Below are 23,036 nucleotides of genomic sequence, written 5' to 3'. Positions count from 1 at the left end.
TAACTAAGGTGAGTAATGAGTTTGGCCTGTTGGTTCACATATTGCACAGAGAAGAAAAACAACAGTGATAATGTCAGTGCCTATGGACTAACACTAACTAACGAACTCTTTTAACTAATGAACTCTTTTAATTCAGCAGACATTTCTCAAGAGCCTAGCATATAAAAGTCTTGAATGAGGCTCTAGAAGAAATGGAAAAATAAGTAATAATTGCTTACATTTGTATATTGTTTTAAGGTTTGCAAAGCACTTTCCTCACAAGAACCCTGTGAGGCAGATAGACAGTTTAGATATTATCCCCATTTCATAGATGAGGAAACTGAAGTTCAGACACATTAAGTAATTTGCCCAGAGGTAAACAGTGACCAAGGCAGGACTTAAACCTAGGTCTTTAGACCCCAACTTTAATGCTCTTTCCAATGTACCTTAATGGCTGACATAAGTCCCTAACCTCATGGATGTTACAATCTAATGGGGGTGGTGGAGGAACACATCTATCAATCATACATCATAAATTAGAGCCTAGAAGGAAACTTAGAACCCATCTATTTTAATTCCTTTGTTTTGCAGATGAGGAGACTGAGACCTAGAGAACTAAAACTTATAGGAACATATATTTTTAGCTGGAAGAAATTTCAGAGGTCATCCAGTCCACCTCTTCATGTAAATGAGATGAGGAAATTGAGGACCAGATAAATTAAATAATATGCCCAAGGTCATATTAGTAATAAGTGGCAGAGCCAGTATGTGAACTTACTTCCTTTGACTCTAAATCCATGTGATAATAATGTAAGGAAAATTAACCTTTAGAGTCAGAGAGTCTGAGTTCTTAGAGTAGCTCCAAAGCCCAGGCTTTTAGACAGTCTGGTCCAGAAATCTCACCTGTGGGCCTAGTTGCTCAAAGTAACACCCCGAGGGAATTCATAGAAGGCATTGTATCCTCCAGCCCCACCCACCTCAGGCTTCCAGGCAACTTAGCTAGGCCTAATTCCTTGGGTTTCATTGTTTTTAGCATTTGTTTCCATGTCAGGGACAAAACAGGAAAAACTTAACACCCTCTGTACCCCTTTCGCACTGCTTTGTCCCAAGGAAGGGGCGCCCGAGGCTTCTGCAGCCAGAGACGTCCCTGGGCGCTGACCGCGCGGCCCCTGCTGTGCCCAGCCCCCGCCCACCTCCGAGCTTTCGTTTCTTCGCGAGCCCTGCCCGCTCTGGGGCCTTCCTCCCCCAGCCCCCCGTCCCCACCCCCCCAACCTTAGTCCCATCGCTAGGTTTCGTTTCTGGGTCGGTTTCCTCTTTCCTACTCCTGATCTCGCCCTTCGGGGCGGGGCCAGCGGCCCCTAGATAATGGCTTTTGTCCCTCGCCTGGGCGACTTCATTCTCAAATACTTGGAGAGGATTCGGCCGCTGCAGGTGCCAGCTGTCCGCCGCCAGGCCACTGCTATGTATCCGCCTGACCTGGGCCAGGACCGCTTCTTCGTCTTGGAACTGCCAGACTCTGGTCTGGTTCATTTCACCCTCTGCGGTGACAGCGGTGACAGCGCAGACAGGCGCGCCTTGGCCCGCAGAGATCCCCGGCTAGAGACGTTCCTCCTTGCTCCGGGGCGCAGCTACTCCTTGTGCGTGCCCATAGCCCCAGGTTCTGGCCACAGGGGAAGGATCCGCGCTGCGCGCCTGTACCACCACCTGCTACATCAACTTAGCCAGGACCCTTTCCAGAAGTGCCAACTGCGGAGCCTGCTCTCCTACTCCCCTAACAGCCCACCGGGGGGCACGGAGAAGGGCATCATCCTGTGGGACCCCTTGGACTGCCTGCAGATACAGCGTGCCTTGGAGGGTCTGCTGGTTGCCTGTGAGCCTCCACGCCCACATCTGGGTATGTTCGATGCTGACCACAGTGGCTTGCTGTGGCAGAGCCTGTGGGAGTTGCCAGGAGGAATAGGAACTGAAAGGCATAAGTTGCGAGTGGTGCCCACTGCAGAGCCCCTGCTACACCCTGTAGTGCCAGACCTGCCTATCTCTGTGGTGTTTCCCAATCTGAAAGAAACCCGAAAAGTTTTTGAGGAGGTAAGAATTAAGCATCAACCTAGGATAGACTGTCCTAAATGAAAAAAAAAAAAAAAAAAAAAAAGACCACATTGTTTAAGCCATCATAGGTTCATAAATTTAGAACTGGAGATGACCGCAAGAGAAAAACCCTCTCATTCTACATATAAGGAACACAGCTTTCTTTATATGCAAACAAAAATGTGTGTGTGTGTGTGTGTGTGCATGTGTGTTTTAACATTGAAGGTTAAATGACTTCTCCAAGGTCACACTGATGGTGAACACCAAACCTTGGAATTCAAACCTAAAACCTCTGATGCCAAATTCATTGCTGTTTTCGAGTTTTCTAGAAATCATCTTATCCAGCCTCCTCATTTTACAGGTGAGAAAACCCAGATCAGGAGAGGTCATAGTTGTCCTTGCTATTATTCAGTCCTATCCAACTAACTCTGTGACCCTATTTGGGGTTTTCTTGGCAAAGATACTGGAGTGGATTGCCATTTCCTTCTCCAACTCATTTTACAGATAAGGAAACTGAGGCAAACATGAGTAAGTGACTTGCCTAGGGTCACACAGCCAGTAAGTATCTGAGATTAGAACTGAACTCAGACCTGTCTGACTCCATGCTTGGCACTATATCTACTTCACCACCTAGCTGCCCTGGAGGTCATAGGAGAATAAATTTAGATGCAGAAAAAACTTTGTAAATAAGCTAGTGGAGTATCCCTTCCCCTTTTTTGTGGAGGAAGAAATTGAGGCCCAAAGAGATAAAGTGATTTGTCCAGGACCATATAGGTAGTAAGTTGCAGAGGTGGAATTCCAGCCCAGCTCCTGTGACTCTAAATCTGTTACCTTTTCCCCCTTAACTAGATTTGTCCTTTTGCCTACCCCCTTAACTAGATTTGACAGCCATTTGACATTTTACCCCAGAAACTTGTTGCTTCTTACTATATTTTTTTGTTTTAGTTTTGATTTTGTTTACCTTACCTGTAACTGATTCTGGCCTGGTAGATTTCATGCAGAAGAAGGTTATACTTTGGGAGAATGAGACCTCTTTGTTGGCCACATCTATGGGAAATTAGGGTTTTGGAGTTTTGGGTTCTAAATAGTGCTCTGGTGGTAATTGATTTTGTGACTTTAGGCCAAGACCTCTATATATTACTATGAGGTATGATGAAATCTCTAAGGACCACAGGGAAAAAAAAAACCCCTGGAACTGCATGTGACTTTAGAGATGAATTAGTCCAGTCCATCAAACTGAAGACCATGGAGGAAAAATGACTTGCTGAAAGTCTGCCCATTTTCTCTGCACTCCCATCATGGAGGTACTGTGAGAAATGAGCTGAATTAGCATGGGAAGGTGTTCATGAAAATAGATGTTCTGCTATTATGATAATAATATTCATGGTACTGTTCTAGGTATCATGGCATTAACAGAAAGAAGATAAGATCCAGATTCATCTCTCAAGATGCTTAGTCTAATAGGTTACAACATTGACTGATCACCAAATGTTTTGTGAGTGTACCAAATACAGGCCACAATTAGTTATGCTTTGTGCTTATTATGATATTGGTCAATTCATTTCACTTTTTTAAGCTTCAATTAATTACTTTATTTGTAAAATGGTATAATAAAAAGGAGATAATTTATATAGAGTATTTTATAACTAAAGCGTTATATCATCATTCAACCAGTTAATCAATCAACAAACATTTATTAAATGCCTATTGTGTGCCTGGGAGTAGCTAGGCAGTGCAGTAGATGGTGTGATGGACTTGGAGTCAGGAAGACCCGAGTTCAAATCCAAGCTCAGACATTTACTGGCTGTGTGACCCGGGGCAAGTCACTTAACCTTGTTTGCCTCAGTTTCCTCATTTGTAAAATGAGCTGGAGAAGGAAATGGCAAACCACTCCAGTATCTTTGCCAACAAAACCCCAAAAAGGGTCATGAAGAGTTGGACATGACTTAACACAACAAACTATGTGCCCACAGTGTGCTAAGTCCTGGGGATAGAAATACAAAGAATGAAACAATACTTTGATGTAGCTTGCATTTCCACGAGAGGAATACTCCCCCCTACACACACACACACACACACACACACACACACACACACACACACACAAACATATATGTATATACATATATGCAAATATGCCAAATAAATATAAAAAGAATAAATGCAAATAAATAATAGGTAGTTGTTAAATACAGTTTAAATAAAACATCAAAGAATCTAGGGTGGAAATAAACTTAAATATCATCTCATCCAAGTTCCTGATTTAGCAAAAGAGGAAACTGAGGCCCAGAGATGTTCAGTCACTTGCCCAGAATTGCATAGACAGAAAGAAATAGAGCTATGGATTTGAATCCTGGTTATCTGACTCCAGAACCACTAACTGATCTTTTGCCTATCCCATGCTATTACTTCTGCTGCACAAATATGAGTTGATAGTATTTTTATTTTCTGTTGTTGTTCATTCTTCGTTTTCAAGGATTAACAGTTTCCCTTAGAAAGAAAGGTGCCAACCTTCGGAAGAATATGTCCCTCCCCAAAGGGAGAACTATTTCAAGTTGAAGAAAAGTCTGTGGGACATTAAAGCAACATGCCCATTCTAGCCATAATTTTTGCCTAGTTTTGGGATAGTAAGCTTCAAGGTAGGCCTTTTCCTCTTAAAGGATCTTCCTGGAGAGTTGATGCATTTGGTGATATAGATTTGATCAATAAGAGTTCTCATAGTCATAGCATTCTCAATTTCCATTTTGAAGACTATATTCCTCACATAGATAGTACAAGTGCTATTGTTCCTGTTTTTCAGATGGGAACACTGATGAGAAGTATTTACCCAAGCCACAGAGTCAGTGAGCACCATAACCCAAAGATTCTGAACCCTTCCAGGACTCTATCCAATATTCCATTGTTAACACCTGAATTTTTCTTATGTTTGTTTGGGTGTGTTTCATAATAATTACTGAAAGAAAAGGCCAGAGGACTTATCAAAAATGAACCTAAACAGCCCTAGGAAGTTACAAAAGATGGGAAGAGAGAGAGAAAGAGAGAGAGAGAGAAAGAGAGGGAGAGGGAGAGAGAGAGAGACAGAGAGAGAGAGAGAGAGAGAGAGAGAGAGAGAGAGAGAGAGAGAGAAACCTTTACACAGGAATAACCTACCAAACTGAGATTTTTCTCAATCTCCTTTCTTCTCACAAGGGTGAAAGCCTCACAGTCGATGATAATAATAATTAAATAGTAGCAGGCATTTTTGATTCATTCCAGAAAAAGCTTTCTTCTAAAGCTTTTAACAACCAGAGTTACAGTTACAACTTTTAGTACCCAGTTTGATTGCCCTTCTGAAGCATAGACATGGTGTTACTATACAGTAAGAAAATGGCTTAATGAAAACAATGATAATAATAATAATAATAATTCAGACAGACCAGAACTCCAAATGTGTGTCATGCTTCAAAGTTATACATCTTTAAGGCTTTGCATAGAATATTTTGAAACTTCTATGTAATAGTTTCCTATATTAAGATTCCTTTACTATGGCCAGAAAAAAGATCTTAGAGTCAACCCCTTCATTTAAAAAAAATTAAGTTATGAACATAATAATCACCATCACAAACATGGTATACTAAGAAGAATGAAAAAGGAAATTGTGTATTAGATTTATCTTCTGCTATATATAAAATATATTTTTAAAAGATGTATATTAAATTAACATGATAGTAACAAAATTGCTCTGTTTTATTTGAATTACTTAGTGAGCTCATTCATTTTTACAGAAGAGGAAACTGAGCCTCAGAGAGATGAAATGAGTCAACCAAGGTCACACAGCGATTAGTGGCAGAGATAGGAACAAAAGTTAGATATCTTGACTTCATTTCTCACATTATCCCAACGATGCCAGGACAGCATTTTTAGAATTACAGTACAGCAATGATAGCAGCACCTCATATTTCTGTGATGCCTAAAAGTTGACAAAGGGCTTTCCTCAAAACTTATTACTGTTTTACAGGAAGAATCTGAGGCTTAGTGTCTTTCCCTTAGTCTCACAGGTAGCAAATGTCAGAGCCAGTATTCAAACTGAAATCTCTTCAGCTTGTGGTGCAGTGGAAAGAATGCTGCATTTGCAATCGAGAGACCTTTGTCTGATTTTTATATCTGACTATTATCTGTCTAATACATATTAGTTGTGTGACAACCTTGCTGAAACTTAACTTCTCATGGGTGTAATAATAACTGTAGTAGCCACCTCATAGGATGTATGAGGTGATATGAGAGAACTGGCATCTCTGATGTGAGGGCTTGTCAAGTCCTTTTTAGGACTGCTCATTTACCTTTGCAGTCCAACTAGTCATCTTTGGCTCCAAGAAGCTGTCTAAGTGTAATGGTTACACCCTGGTGAAACTGCCTCAACAGATGGGCTAAGCCAGGTTGAGGGTAACTGATAGGCCTCAAACTTGTCAGTGAGTTAGAAGGATATCTACCCCAAGTATGTAAAAACTTGCCACGAGTGGAATGGGCAGATGAGTACAGTTTGTTCCAGGAACAATGAAGGCCACTGAAGCAGGCACTGTGGAACACTTAGAGCTTGGTCAAACATTGAAGATGTCAAGGTTATCCACCGTATCCTGGCCATCACCAGTCCTGACTGCTGTCTTGCCACTGACTGGACTTTGATGACTCCAGAAGAGGGAGTGAGGCTGATGACTTTGTATAACTCTGCCTCACTTAAATCCAATTCATCAACAACTCAAGACATCACAAACAACAGCCACCTTACAGAGAAGTTGAGAGGATCAAATAAGCATGTATATAGTGTAAAAGCAAAAGAATATATATAAATATATAATATGTAAAGTATTTTGCAGATCTTTAGAGGACCAAATAAATGACATTTTGCATATTTTCATGCTAGCTTTGAGATAGTTCTGCCCTTACGAGCTTCCTTTTACCCCCCTTATTGTGTGAGGATAATGTAACATGTTAATGAATGTGTACTTGGTATCCATTTTCTTTTATGATTTTGAAGACTTGTTGCTAGAAAATTTTCTCTTATAAGCAGAGGTTTTTATTTAACCTTGGCTCAGTGATAGATTTCAGTGGGTCCATGAATTTGGGTGAGAAAAAAAATCACATCCTTATACACCCTAACATCTAACTGAAATTTAACATATCCTTCAATCATTTAAAAACATTATTCTGAAAAGGGGTTCACTGGCTTCCTCAGACAGCCAAAGGGTCCATGACACACAAAAAAGTTAAGAACCCTTGCCTTAGAGAGTGAGACTCAGAAGGAAGTGGAAAAAATAATGAAATGTGTGCATTATCAATGGGAGCAGGGTTTGTCTGCTTTGCTAAAGGAATGAAACTGGATGGGAGGAATATAAGATGGTTCATATTTGGATAAGGAAGAAGGAAGTCTTGGAGTAGATCCATGCTGGGCAGCTGTGTGTACAAACCAGGGTTATTAAAGGGTATCATGACAATTTAGATTGTGGGGTTGGTTGAGTGGGGAACCTTGTGGCCCAAAAGAAGGAATTGAATTGCCCATGGAGTAAAACTGTCATTTTTTTTTTTAGGCAATTGGGGTTAAGTGACCTGCCCAGGGTCACACAGCTAGTAAGTGTCAAGTGTTTGGTCAGAGGCCGGATTTGAACTCAGGAACTCCTGACTTCAGGGCCGGTGCTGTATCCACTGAGCCACCTAGCTGCCCCTAAAACTGTCATTTTTAATCTATGAAATTTACTTCTCAATAAATAGGTTGGAGAGGATGAGGAATGAATCTGAGTGAAGGAGTTACAAAAAGGTTGGACTCTCACTATCACATTAAATTATTGTCTACTACTACCTTAAGAAGACTGAACTTTGAGATTCAAGACCTGAGTTCAAATTTTACTTACTGCGCATGGGACCTGGGACAAGTCATTGAACCTCTATGGGCCTCAGCTTTCCTGTCTTTCAAATGAAGGGGGTGGATTAGACGGCCTCTGAGAGCCCTTTCAGACCTAGATCTATGATCCTAAGGAGTGAGAGAGGCATGCTAGGTAGGGAGGTAACCTGACACCCAAAGGGAGACTTTCTTAGGGGACTGCCCGAGAGAAGGCTGGTGTTTCTGCTTATGGGCCTGTATCTGTTGTCTGAGAACACTTAGGCAATTGAGAGACTCACCACAGGAAGGTTGCCCTCTGAGTGATGAATTTGTTTGGCTGGAACAACTCTCCAAATTGACTACTAACATACATATATACTGTACATATATATAAGGACATGGAATAAAGTATGGATCCTTTCCTTGAAGTATTAGTGTTTTGAAAGTGTTGATTGGTTTGTATGACTTTTAAAAACCGATTTTATTGATATCTTTTGTTTTTATTTCTCCTGTCTCCCAATACATCCCTTCTTTCTCCCCATCCTAGACATCCATCCATCCATTTAAATAGAAATAAAGTGAAAAATGTCAACATAACAAAATATATTGAACATGATGAATAAAGAGCAGTGTTCCAGATCCATGGTTTCTCCCACTTGAGCAAAAAAGTCAGGGGAGGTTCTTCTTGTAGTTCTTCTTTAGAGTTATTATGATTTTGTACCATTCATTTTCAACCATTTTGTTGTTCTTTCCAGTTATGTTGTTGTTGTCATTGTGCATATTATTTTCTTAGGTCTTTTCCACTCCATATCATTTCATATCTCTTCCCATCCTGCTCTTTATTCATAATATCCATTTCTTACTGAAATGTTTTATAATGTCCATGTACCTCAGTTTGTTTAGCCATTGTCAATCTGTGGGTATCTGCTTTGTTTACAATTCTTTACTTCTGGAAAAAAATTTCTACAAATATTTTAGTAGTGTATATGGGATTTTTTTGTACCATCGTTCTCTTTGGAGTAAATGCCTAGTAAAGGAATCTCTGAGTTCAAGAACATGAGCATTTTAGGTACTTTCTTTGTATAATTCCCTCTTGCTTTCCAGAATGGTTGGGCCAATTCTGCTTATCAGTACCTGTGTATTCTTGGTTTTCATGGGTCTAAACAACATGGTCCTAATAGATTTAAAATATGTCTGATGGGGGTGTTTCAAGGAAGGAGGGTGTTTCAAGAATTCATGAACGGAAATTGTCGTTACAGTGTACATCTTTAATTCCTGAAGCTCAAAAAATTCTCAGTTTGGTGGATAAATGCCAGAAGAATGTCCAGAAAGGAAAGTTCCCTGTCATTGTTATTGAGGGCTTGGATGCTACTGGTAAGAGATTATTTCTTTGTTCATAAGTTACAAAAATAATTATGGAATTTGAGTTCATTTTTCAATTCAGCAAGTGTTCATTAAGTAATTCTGTGCAAGGCACCATAAGTAGGCTCTGAGGATATAAGGATGAAAAATGACATAGTCCATCTTAGTTTTTGTGCTTTGCCTGATCCTAGTGAATAAGACATTCTTTTTTCTTGTGTATGAAATACAGGCAAAACTACAGTGACCCACGAAGTTGCGAAAGCACTGAATGCTATCTTCTTAAAGTCACCTCCACCCTGTGTCAGCCAGTGGAGGAAAATATTTGATAATGAGCCAACAATCATCAGGCGGGCATATTATTCTTTGGGAAACTATATCGTTGCATCTGAAATAGCTAAATCATCTACCCAAGCTCCTGTGATTATAGACAGGTAGGTATAAAGATATATTTACATCATATATCTTCTTTATTTTTATGAATTTTTGTTTATGGGCAGTATTTTAATGAAATAAAAATACAATTTACATGTGCATAAAAGTTTAAGGTTTATAAATCCCTCTCCACTCAATAACCCAGTGACGTATAAGGAGTGCAAGGAGTAGCCAGTAGTATTGGGAGATTTTGACTAAGTGACTTCTGAGGTCCCTTCCTACTCTCAGTCTATGAATTATTACCCCCCTTATACAGATAAAGGAAACTGAAGTTTGCAGTGAAATGAAATGATCTCTCATTCTTGTTCGCAGTTCCTAAGTGTCAGAACTAAGATTCAATCTCCAGACCCCTAAATTCAAGTCCTTCTTAGCACCATACAAAATAATAATATTATCACAACTAGCATTTAGATAGGGCTTTAAGGTTTACAGAGCACTTTGTAAATGTTATCTTTCCTGATCCTCACAACAACCCTGTGACATACATGCTATTGTTATCTTCATTTTACAGATGAGGTAACTAAGACGAAATGAGCTTGAGCAACTCACCCAGGGTCACATAGCTAGTAAACAAATGAGGCTGGATTCGAAATCAGATCTTTCTGACTCTGGGTCCAGTTGCTGTTTGCATTGTTCTATCTAGCTGCTTTTACACTCTAAGGGTTAATGGTATAAACTTTTAATAACCCATATTCTTGTTGTAATGTAGAATTTGTTGTTCAGGGAGACACTTAATCAGAGTAGGCCCCAAGCAATAAAAACCTTTACTTTTTCTAAAAGGGACTGAGATTGAGAAAAGAATGAGGCATCATTAGGCTTTAGGATTTGTTACACTATTCTCAATTCCCCAGAGTTTTCCAGTTAGCTGGTTTATATAGATTACATTATTGCTGCAGATCTTTGCCATTTATGGTCAATGCAGTCAACTAACATTTATTAAGTGTCTTCTATATACTGGGGGAGTCAAAGAAAAGAAAAATATAATCCCTGCTCTCAAAAAGTTTTTAGTCTAATGAGGGAGACAAAATACAAATAGTTGCATACAAACAAGATATATTCAAGATAAATTAGAGACAGGGGTAATCTCAGAAGGAAGGCACTAAAATGAAGGAAGGCTGAGAAGCTTCTTGAAGAAGATGGGACTTTAGCTGAGGTTGCAACTGCTCTCTCCAAAGTTTCTAATGTTCTCTCAATCGACAAATCTAATGGCCTTTTCTCAAGCTACATCCTTCTTGACTGCTTTGCAGCCTTTGAAACTATTACCCTCTTCTCTTTGATATTCTCTTCTTTCCAGGTTTTTATGACTCCACTCTCTCCTGGTTCTCCTCCTACATTTCTTTATTTTTTTATTCATTTATTTTGATTTATCAGCAATCACTTCAATTCAACAATTCATCTCCCTCCCTAAGTCAGTGTGCAATACGATATAGGCTATACATATACATTCCTATTAAACATATTTTCACATTAGTCGTGTTGTAAGGAAAAATTAGAACCAATAGAAGGAACCACAAGAAAGAGGAAACAAAACACAACAGAAGAAAAAGAAAGAGCAAATAGTATGCATTCAGACTTCATAGTTCTTTCTCTGTATGTGCACAGCATTTTCCATCGTGAGTCTTTTGGGGTTGTCTTAAATTCATGCATTGCTGAGAAGGGCTAAGTCTATCAACTTTAGTCATCACAAAAAGTGGCTGTTACCATGTACAATGTTCTCCTGGTTCTGCTTACTTCACTCAGCATCAGTCCATACAAGTCTTCCCAGGTTTTTCTGAAGTCCACCTGCTCATCATTTCTTATAGCATAATAGTATTTCATTACATTCATATACCACAAGTTGTTCAGCCATTCCCCAATCGATGGGTATCCCCTCAATTTCCAATTCTTTGCCACCACAAAAAGAGCTACTATAAATACTTTTTGTACATGTGGGCTCTTTTCCCATTTTCATGATCCCTTTGGGTTATAGTCCTAGAAGTGCTATTGCTGGGTCAAGGAGTATGCACATTTTTATAGCCCTTTGGGCATAGTTCCAAATTGCTGGTTGGATCATTTCACAACTCCACAAACAATGCATTAGTGTTCCAATTTTCCCACATCTTCTCCAACATTTATCGTTTACTTGTTTTGTCATGTTGGCCAATCTGATAGGTGTGATGTGGTACCTCAGAGTTGTTTTGATTTCCGTTTCTCTAATCAATAGTGATTTAGAGCAGCTGCCAAAGTAAGCTTCTTAAAGTCTAGCTCTGAACATGTCACCTTTCTACTCAAGAAATTCAAGTGACTCTGTTACCTACAGGATCAAATAGAAAATTCTTTGTTTGGGATTCAAATTTCTTCATAACCTGAAACCCTTTCACCTTTCCAGTCCTCTTATACCTTACAACCTTCTGTGTGCTTTGTGATTCAGTGACTATGACTGATGCTCAAAGAAGAGACTCCATCTCCCTACTCCAAATGTTTTCATTGGCTGTCTCCCATTCTTAGAATACTCTTTACCCATGTCTGCCTCCTGGTTTCCTTCAAGTCCCAGCTAAAATCCCACCTTCTACATCAGTGATATAAAACTCTATAGAAATTTGGGCTACTAATATACATAAGGATCCTTGTGGACTACATATTGACTTTCTTTAAAATGTAATGCTGTCTATGTTTAAATATGTTTTTATTTATTTTATTAACTATTTCCCAATTATATTTTAATCTGTTCTGGCTATGTCTGGAAGTGTTGTGGGCAGCATGGGTCCCCAAGTTTTTCTACTCAGTAATCTGTTCAGATTTCTCTTTTGGACTCCTGACTTACTGATAATTTAGTTCTTTAAAGAGATAAAAATGTCATTTTGTTAAATAAAAAGATGAAGCACTTACTATTGTTGTCTATGCAGTTTGAGTTCATATTCAGAGAGTCTAATGAAATCCATTTTGTTCTTCCAAAATTGAGGAGGACACCATGACCCAGCTGAAAAACAAGGGAGACAAAATTAATCTTGCACATACAAGTGGTTAAGATGCACAACTGAAAAATGTCAGTTTTTAAACCAACAGTTCCTGCAAAATGAAAATTTATTAAAATCAGGCATTAATAGTACCTGTTCCAGGTGACTTAAAATCTCCTTCAGCAAATGCTTATCAAGCACCTACCACATGCTATATCATCATCATCATCATCATCATCATAGATAATCTATGTAAAATACTCTCTAAACATTAAAGTGCTCTAAATGTGTCATCATAACTTGTGTTAAGTACTTTATGATTGCAGAAGGCTTTGCATATGTTATTGGACACCTTGTCGTGGGGTGGGGGGAAAGACTCAGGTTAATACCTTAGTTTTGCTACTTTACTGCTTGAATGAACTTGGATATGTCATAATCTATGTTGGCCTTAGTTTCTTCATCAGTAAAGTGAAGGATGGAGACCATGTGGTGATCTCTAAAGTGTCTTCTAACTATAATTCTTTGATCCTATGGTAGCCTAGGCTCATCTTGCTCATAAGTATCAGAGTTGGGATTTGAACCCAGGTTTCCTCTTCCTTTCCTATTGATAATGCTGACATTGGAAGTAATCTAGTCCAGCTTCCCATCTAGTCCAGTATTTCACCCCAGGTCCAGTGCTTCTAACACTCTCCACAGAGAATCATTTAGCCTTTGCTGCTTAAATATTTCATGTAACAGAGAACTCACTACTTCCTGTATCCGTCCAGGTACTGGCACAGCACAGCTGCTTATGCAATCGCCACTGAGATAAGTGGCCTTCCCCACTACCTACCTCCAGTTCATCACCCAGTGTATCAGTGGCCCAAGGACTTGCTCAAACCTGATATTGTACTGCTGCTAACTGTGAATCCTGAGGCAAGGATACAGCGGATTCAGGGCCGTGGGATGCATAAAACGAAGGAAGAAACTGAGCTGGAGATCAACAAGTTGTTTCGTGAAAAGTATGTCCTAGTTTCATGGCATAACTAATTGAGACTGGGAACCAGGAATAGGAGAAATCTATTCCCTCCAAGGTTAGGAGTCCCTGGCAGTTTTACTCACCAGGATAAAGTGATGCCAGTGGGTTAGAAAAGCTAGGTAACTCAAAAGGCAGAGGAAGGGGGAGATATGAAATGAGGAATCCAAGTATTACAAGAGTCAAGTGACTTTAGCACAATTTGCTTCAACAAATCTTTATTAAGCACATAATAATAATAATTTACAAAACATTTTACGGTTTACCTTAAAGCACTTTACCAGTATTATTTCACTTGATCCTCACAATCTTGGGAGATAGGTTGTTTTAAATTATTTCTGTTTTACAGATAAGGAAGCTGAGACAGGCATAGGTTAAGTGACTCACCCAAGATCACACAGCCAGTAAGTGTCTGAGGTCAAATTTGAACTCAAGTCTTCTTGATTCCAGGCCCATCATCCTATTTACTGTACCACCTAGCTGAATCTACTATCAGCCAGGTACTGGGCTAAGCACTGTGAATGAAGAGAATGAAACAGTCACTGCCCTCATGAAAATTACACTTGGGGGCTTGCAACATTCCCAAATAAGTAAATACATTGTAATTTGGTGAGGGAGGGAGAACTAATGGATGGAAGGGAGAAGGAGGGTTTCAAGGAGGTTGAGATACTTGAGCTGATTACTGTATAGAAAGATTCTGGGAAGAGCAACAGAGGAGGGAAAAGACATTCGAGAATGGGGGCTTTTATAAAAGCACTGAGGTGAGAGATTGAATGGGGAATCCAGAAAATAGCTACCATTATAGTGTGTGTGGAATGCACATTGCATACAGTGGGGTCATTTGAAATAAATCTGCAAAGGTGAGCTGGAGCTCGATCATGGACAACTTTAAAGTTGAGGTCAAGGTCTTTGTGTTTTATTATTTTTTACATTAGTTTATTTCAGATGATCAACAGTCACTTCCATAAGCTTTTGAATTTTAATTTTTTTCTCCCCTTCCCTCCTCACCTCCCTCCCCAAGATGGCATGCAATCTGATATAGGCTATCCATATACAATCCTATTAAACATATTTTCACATTTGTCATGTTGTAAGTAAGAATTAGAACCAATAGGAAAAGCCACCAGAAAGAGGAAACAAATTTGTGGTTTATTCTTGAGGAAAGTAGATGTACTAGAATTCAGCTGAGATATGGAGAGGAGGGGGCAGCACAAAACCAGACTTGGAGTGCAAGAAAGAGACAATTAAGTGCAAGAGTATTCTGAAGCCCAAGTCTCCAGTTATCTTCATGCCATTTTCCCTGCCTCCTACCGAAGTCCCCAGATCCTGCCCTGGGTCCCTGAGAGTTCTGCATAACTAGCCCAATCAAGATCCTCCATGATGATGCTTTTCAACTTGGCCCACATTCTCTTTCTGCATCTTGCCTTTTCTTGCTCCCCCTCCACTGCAGTCACCCTTTATCTCTAATTTTGGGAACGCTAATTAAAATCCCACTCCAATTCCTTAAGAGTTATTTAAAAGGGCTCTACAAATATCTCAAATGATCTTCACAACATCCCTTGGAAATAGGAAATAGCTACTAGTAGAGTTTTTCTGGAATGCAGATGAGGAAACTGAGGTAAACAGAGGCTTAGCTACTTGCTCAGAGTCACGCAGCTAGTGTAATGTCTGAGGTTGTATTTAAACTCAGGTCTTGCTGACTCCATGTCCAACATTATTCACTGCACCACCTAGAAAGGTTATGTCAATCAGATGTCCTATGGTTCCCCTAACCATTCTCGTGACTTCCCAGTTTAAAATATCCTTTTTTGGCCACCACTCTAAAATATGCGTCATCTTACCTTTTTCAGAATATAAACTCCTTGATGGCAGGAATGGCTTTTCTTTTTGTATCTTTATCTTTAGAGCTTTGCTCAGTTCCTGGCACATCCTTTTCATTCAGTGCTTTTTCATTCATAGGTAAGAACTAGGGAATTGAAGAGTCACAGGAATTTGGATTTGGGCAAATTGCTTAAACTGTCTGTATATCCTCAGTTACTTAGACACACGAGTTTAGAGTAGGATTCTAGTCCCTGTAGTCCAACCCCTTCATTTTATACATGAGGAAAATTAAGCCTAGAGAAATTGAATGATTTTTCTAAGATCACAGAATCGGTATGTAGCAGAACTGGAATTCACACCCAGAACTGACTCCAAATCCAGTACACTTTCCACTGCACCATAATGCCTTAAATATTTCTACAACTGTAAAATAAGGGATTGAACTTAAGGGTTCTTTAAATTTTCTTCTATCTCTAAATCCTATTATCCTGTGAACAGGGACAAGACAACGAGGAAGGAAAACAAGAATGATGATTACTGAAGCTGTTCTAGCTTCAGTATTCCAGGATTTATATATTGTTACCATGTGACTAGAACCAGATATTGTTGCCTGCGCCCTACAGGGGATTGTGGAAAATTGTCTATGAGGAAGTTCTATTGTATCTGTTCTCCCCTAATCTCCTGTGAACACGGATGAAGTGGAAGAGTAGGCAGGACTAGCTTTTGTTGGAACGTGGAGAATAATGTGTTGTTATCCTTGAAAGACAGGTTGGAGCCAGATCATGAAGGGCTTTAAATGCCAGGTAAAGGAATTAGTATTTTATCCTAGGGGCAATAGGATAATAGAAGGAAAATGATGAGGTCAAACCTATACTTTAGGAATATAGATATATGCATTATAGGGAATGTGGATTGGAAAGGGAGAAGCTGCACAGTTAGGAGAGAGCCATTGTATTCTGGAATAAGGAGGCGATGAAAGTTTGATATAGAGTGTATAAGATGAGATGAGGGAATAGTATGAATGTGAACTACTATGGCAGGAGATTTAAGATGAGATAAATGATTGCATATAGAGGGTGAGTGTGAAGAATCAAGGATCAATCAATCAACATTTAATAAGCACTTACTATGTGCCAGGCACTGTGCTAAGCTTTAGGGATACAAAAAAAGGCAAAAGGCCAGCCCTGTATTCAAGAAGTTCACAATCCAATGGAGAAGCTAATAGCACCTAGTTTTCAAACCTGTATGACTGGAAGAATAATGGTACTCTCAACAGAAGTAAGACAATTAGGAGGCAAGTTGGATTTAGGGAGAAGTATAATGAATTTTGTTTTGGTTGATTTTTAGGTACCTATGGGACAGTTAAGTGGGGACAGTTAGAGACGAAGGGTTGGAACTTTTCTTATTACTTTTGGTAAAATTTGTCTTAAAATAGGGAAGTCAAAGTAATGGCTACAGTGAGGCTTTTTTTTTAATAATGTGTGAGTTTTATTCATTCAGTTTCTTGCTGTCTATCATGAAGATACATGATTAAGAATTAAAGGTGGTTAGTCTGTCAACACAAGCCAATTAAAATGCAAAGGTGTCAATAAAGTCTGACCAATACCCCATCCTGGTATGGAGATGATAAGGGGCACTCAAAAGTTATACTGTAGGAGCATGCACCTTTCTACTTTCAGAGTCTTAAAGAATATCCCCTTCTTGCCCTCTCCAACCCCCAACAAACACTCATCTCTTAATCTTAATTATAACCTGAGTAACTAAGTTTGTAGAGGTTCATTACCAGAAAATTTGCCACTAAGTGATGACATTTTTCAACCATGCAAATCACAGTGGACAGCAAGGTGTTGTGGATCATGTACTGCGCTTGAAGTTAGGGAGTCCTGTCTTTGAATCTTGACGTTTGTTGTCTGGCCATTGGTAAGTCATATAACCTGAGATCACAGTTACCTTATACACACAGTGGAGTAAATAATAATCTGTAGTAATTACCTTCTGGAGCCATTGTTAACTCTCAAATGAGAGAATGTATGTAAGGTACTTTATAAGCGGAAAACTCTGTGTGTGTGTTTGTATGGGTATATACACGTATTTATATGTATACATAGGGCAGCTAGATGGCTCAGTGGATAGAGTATCAGACCTGGAATCAGAAGATTCATCTTCCTGAGTTCAGATCTGGCCTCAGACACTAGCTGTGTAACCCTGGGCAAGTCACTTAACCCTGTTTGCTTCATTTCTTCATATGTAAAATGAAAGGAAATGGCAAATCATTCCAGTATCTTTGCCAAGAAAACTCTAAATGGAGTCATGAAGAGTCATACATGACTGAAAAAATGACAGAACAACATTTATGTATAAATATACAGCTATGGATATGCATATGTGTACACACATCAATGTGTACACATATGCATACACATGTGTGTACGTATATATACATATATGTATGTATATTTACATATGTGTATACGCACACACACATGTATACACACACGTAAATCTCATAAACCTTTAGTGTTAAAGTGTGTAGCAATCATGACCTGCATTGGCAGAAAGGACAATGTGGTCATCAAATTTTGGATCTCTGAAATAGATGGATTATTGCAGTAAGCTGATATAGGGAGTGATGTACAAGTGAGACAGAACTAATGCAGTCCAGAATTGTGTGGTTTCTAGTTCTTGGTCAAAATGACCCCTATTTAGTCTTGTCCAGATTACCCACTTTTCCCCATTCTGCTTTTCAGGGTGGAAATAGCCTATCAGAGGATGGAGAATCCTGGATGTCACATTGTGGATGCCAACCCAGACAGGGAAGAAGTCATCCAGACTGTTTTAGATGTAATCAAGAAGAATTGTACCTCATTGTAGTCACTCCTGGGAGGTGACAGATTTTTACCTAATTATACATTAATAAACCTCAACCCAGAATGTATCCCACTATTTTTCTAGATCCATGTTAGATATTTGCTGTGAGAGGAAAAGAAGGAACTTAATATGCATTGCACACACATGGCCATGAGGCTAGAAGACCTGGGTTCAAATCCTACCTCTGATGCTTACTATCTGTGGGACTCTGGACAAGTCACTTAACCACCTTGGGCCTCAGTTTCTGTATTTATAGAATGAGAGGTTGGAACTCAACCTCAAAAGTCCATTCAAGCTTTAGACTTGTGATCCTATCATCTGTATGGCAGGCACAAGGTAAAATGACAAGAGCTTTGCATTTGAAGTCTCAGAACCTAGGTAAAGATTCTGACTCTGCTACCTACTAATTGAGACCATAAACAAATTGTTTTCACCACTCTGTCCTCTAAGTTGCCTTCTAACTCTATATCCTGTGATCCTGTTTTATGTAAGTGTACACAAAATATATATGTATGTGTATATGTGTACATATACATGCATACATATATGCACCTGCACACATATATTCCAAAACATTCCCTCTCAATAATGCTTGCATTATAGCCTACCTTTTATCCAGATATTCTCTTCCATGATGTCATGATGTGATATTCTCCAACTGTGAGTCAATCAAGGAAGTACTTTCCTATCATTATTTAAAAAAAAAAATTCCTAGAACAAACTAACTTCAAACTCCAAACAATCCTAGAACTATTTTCCCACCTTCTTTATTAAAAACAAATTCTGGAACAGTAGGTCTGTATGACCTTGCATGTCTTCCCAAATACTTATTACCTCACTCCTCTATCACCTTTAGCATCCCTTTGAATCTTATTGCTTTTTCAGGGAGATAGCAGGCATGTAGCAGCAGCCCTGTGAGTTTTTTGGTTTCACTGACAGCATAATTATATTCAGCTTGCCCTCATGCTTTGGATATGCCTATGAAGATGACTATTTCTTCAACTGGATGCCTCTCCTGTGGGTGGCTCCCTCTATCTAGTGCCATCTCCTATCAAGAGTGACTTCCTTGCCTGGCAGGCTTAGGACTCCTGACTGGGTAAGGCACCAGATTATATATGGGAGAAAACAGCAAAGGACATATTTCTCCTTGTAGCTGAATTTTGGAACCTCTTGGCTGGCCCTGGACTTGTATTTTAAAATTGGCAAGGTAAGATTGAAAGCAGAATGCTCTGAGAAGTGAACGTTAGCGTTTTAACAATTGCACAAAACCCTTCAATATCTCCCAGGTGTCTTCAGAACAAAGTACAAGTTCTGAGCCTGGGATACATGTCCCTCCTTTTACTCCCAAACATGAGCAGTCTGCTCTACACTTGCCCATTACTATTTGTTGAGCATTTGTGTCATCTTCATTTTTGCCTCTGCCCATGCCAGGCCCATTGCCTGAGATGCCAATCTCTCCCACCTCCCAATGCCACATTCTACCTTTCTAACCCATCCATTATGGCTCAGCTCAAGCACCATCTCTTCTAGCAAATCTCCCCTGGATTCATCTTTGAACCCATGGCCGTTATTGTCCATGTCTCACTGATCCTTAATTGTGTATTCTGACACTGAAAGTCCCTGGATCTGAAATCAGAAGACTTGGACTTAAGTCCCTGCTCTGCATGTTACTACATATATGACCCTAAGTAAGTCATTTTATATCTATAGGGCCTCAGCTTGTTTTTGTTTTATTTTGTTTTTTGTTAATCTTTAAATGAGGGGGTTGGACTAGAAATTGCAGAAGTCTTTTCTTGCACTAAATCCTGTGATAATATAAGCTATTTAAATGTTGTGGCTTTATAACTTTTTCTAGGTCTTGTGTCTAACTATTGTAGATTTTAATTTCCTTGATCAGAAGGATTCTGCAAGTCATAAAACAATACTATGCACATAACAGAAGCTTAAGAAATATTTGATGAATCACGAATAGTTGACTTTTATAGATTTCCTTCCAATCATGTTATTGAGTCATGATCTCCCCCTACCAAAACAAAACAAAATGAAACAAAACAAAACAAAACAAAAAAACAACAGTATGGCACTGAAAACATAACCTCTTGCACTGAACTTGGAATATTAAACTCAATTGTTTTAGCACTTTGTTTATGTGGATGTTCATATGTTCCCCCCATGTAGTGATTCTGATAAATTAATTAAAATTCAAGCTTAATGAAATATTGGTTGTCTGTCATTGTAGTATGGATTTAATTCATCTTGTAAACAGAGTTACTTGACAAATGTTATTTTTCAGGAATTCTACAACTTGAGTGTTTTATAATTTTATGTCAGTTGCTTAACACTGTTTGCCTTCATTTCCTCATCTGTAAAATGAACTGGAGAAGGAAATGACAAACCACTTCAGTATAAAGATACTGAAAGAAAACCCAAGAAAACCTCAAAATGGGGGCACAAAGAACTGTACATGACTGAAACAACTAAACAACAAAATTATTATTATTCTCACTTATAAGAATATTCAGTACTTCAAGGATCCATAATATAATCAGTGTTGAAACTCCCTTCCCCCAATGCAGATGATAGTGTATCTCTAAATTATACTTCTGAGTGTTGCCTAAGGTTCAGAGATGGAACTGAAACCCAAGTATTACTCGCTCCTTGGAGCCAACACTCTATGCACTAGACTTCTCTTTCTCTCTATAATACATGTGTGTATGTATGTATATATATATATATATGCATATATGTATATATAAAACCATATTTTTGTGTGAGCACACATGCATACAAATGGATGTACACAGATATATGTATATGTGTGTATACATACATACATACATACATACACACATATGTCTATCTACTTACCTATCAACTTGGGAAATAGGGTCATACAATTAAAACTGGAAGGAACTTTGGGGAGGTCACCTGGTCCAATTTCTTCTTTTTTCAGATGAGGAATTGAGGCTCAGAGAAGTTAAATAATTTATTCAAGATCATGCAATCAGTAAGTGGTAGAGGCAAAATTTAATCCCAGATCCATTGACTCTAAATCCAGGGATTTTCACGGATTTTCCCTCTGTATTTTAAAGTGTGTGTATTTCTATTTGATGTTCATTAGTTGAAATCATATTTCCTTTGAAACAGTTGATGCATGGCAAGAGGGTATTTTGCCTAATTATATTCCTTGCTTTGTTTACTTTAAACATTTTGACAAGCTTAAGATGATAGCATATAAGAACAATTAAACTTTTAATGCATTTTTATTATCAAGATAACCAAATAAATATGTTCTTGTTTGTGAGTTTCAGATAAATATAAGCTTTGCTAAGAAAAGCTTTTTCCAGTTCATGGTATGTTATTGATGCAGTCTTTAAATATTTAATGCCATATTTAAACTGAAGTGGAAATTTATGAGCCTAAAAGACGGAAAATGGGCTTCAAATTGAATCAGGTTTTGAAATCCAAAGAATACTTGGAAAAGATGAAGTTTTAAAATAAATACTGTCATTCAAGAAAAGTGTATTTGGAGCTGCAAGAATTATAGAATAGTAGATTTAGAATTGCCTTTGAGGCCATTGCATTCAAACCTTTTATTTTCAGATGAACAAAGAGTTCCAGATTTCCAAACCCTTCTACCCTCTACTTATTTTGTGTATGAGAAACATTATAACACTTTGAAGTGGGAAGTGCAAGTGTTATTATATCCATTTTACAGATGAAAATACTGAAGTTCATATAAATTGCCTAAGGAAGGATGATGTAGAGGAAATAACTTTGGACTTGGAATCAAAAGAGCTAGGTTCAAGTCCCAGCTCTGTCATACACTAGCTGTGCTGATTTGGGGCTACTACCTCCCATCCCTGGGCTTCAGTTTAATCATCTGAAAAAATGATAGAGTGGAAATTAATGACCTATTAAGGTTCTTTCCACCTCTAATAGCGGATGACTGGTATAGCCAAGACTCAAAACCAAGTCTCCCTAGTCCAATGCTTTTTTTTAATTGCAAGCTGTTATCTTGCCAAATGCAATTGCTTCTATTTCACATTTAAAGTTCCTCACAATGTTACCCCTTCATACTGTCCCAGTCTTCTTACAATTTTCTCCCCCCACCGTCCTCCATGCACTTTGTGATCCACGTACACTTCCATACTTTAAATTCCTTGCACAAAGGATACTCTCTTTCCCAACTCCATACCAGCAGTCCCCATGCCTAGAATGCTCTCATTCCTTACTGCTGCCTCCTGACTTACCCTATTTTCTTCGAGATCCAGCTCAAATTCCAAATTCTACAAAAAGTTTTTCTCGCAAACCCTGTCTACCCGTACAAACACCATACAAACAGCATTGCCGGTTCTTTCAATCTAAGATTAACCCAATTACTCTCTGTGTTGTTATTTGCACATTGTCTCCACCATTAGAATGTGGACTCCTTCTTTGTATCCTCAGGGCTCAGCACAATACCTGGGACATAGTAAGTACTTAAAAAATGCTTATTGAATAATTAAAAACGTGTAAACAGTACACTTAGATCTGCCACTTCTATTATCAAATTCTTTCCTATATTACTATGACCTTAACCTTCAGGTGCATTGCGAATATGGTAGAGAAAGGCTTCCCTTCCCTTGTTTTGTCCATAATGTTATTGTTGACACTGGGAACAGGAAGAGACCAAGTGTTCTCT

At 38.8% G+C, this 23,036-nt stretch overlaps 1 protein-coding gene across 1 annotated transcript; it reads left to right on the top strand.

Annotated features, from left to right (window-relative positions):
• The first annotated feature begins 1,312 nt into the window (after nt 1–1,312).
• CMPK2 (cytidine/uridine monophosphate kinase 2) lies at nt 1,313–20,569 on the top strand. The gene is made up of 5 exons (XM_027840414.1): nt 1,313–2,064; nt 9,178–9,292; nt 9,510–9,711; nt 13,416–13,649; nt 18,232–20,569. The coding sequence occupies exons 1-5, from the start codon at nt 1,345–1,347 to the stop codon at nt 18,353–18,355; spliced, it is 1,395 nt and encodes a 464-aa protein (XP_027696215.1). The 5' UTR covers nt 1,313–1,344; the 3' UTR covers nt 18,356–20,569.
• Nucleotides 20,570–23,036: the final 2,467 nt, after the last annotated feature.

Source organism: Vombatus ursinus, unplaced genomic scaffold (assembly GCF_900497805.2).
Source record: "Vombatus ursinus unplaced genomic scaffold, bare-nosed wombat genome assembly UNPS02014841.1, whole genome shotgun sequence".
Classification (NCBI taxonomy): domain Eukaryota; kingdom Metazoa; phylum Chordata; class Mammalia; order Diprotodontia; family Vombatidae; genus Vombatus; species Vombatus ursinus.
The sequence above is the reverse complement of the archived record's forward strand: the minus strand, read 5'-3'. Positions and strand labels throughout refer to the sequence as shown.

Coding starts and splice junctions, on each gene's coding strand:
- CMPK2 (XM_027840414.1), top strand. CDS start 1,345: ATGGCTTTTGTCCCTCGCCTGGGCGACTTCATTCTCAAATACTTGGAG. Junction 9,712..13,415: donor GCTCCTGTGATTATAGACAG/GTAGGTATAAAG, acceptor GTATCCGTCCAG/GTACTGGCACAGCACAGCTG. Junction 13,650..18,231: donor AACAAGTTGTTTCGTGAAAA/GTATGTCCTAGT, acceptor TCTGCTTTTCAG/GGTGGAAATAGCCTATCAGA.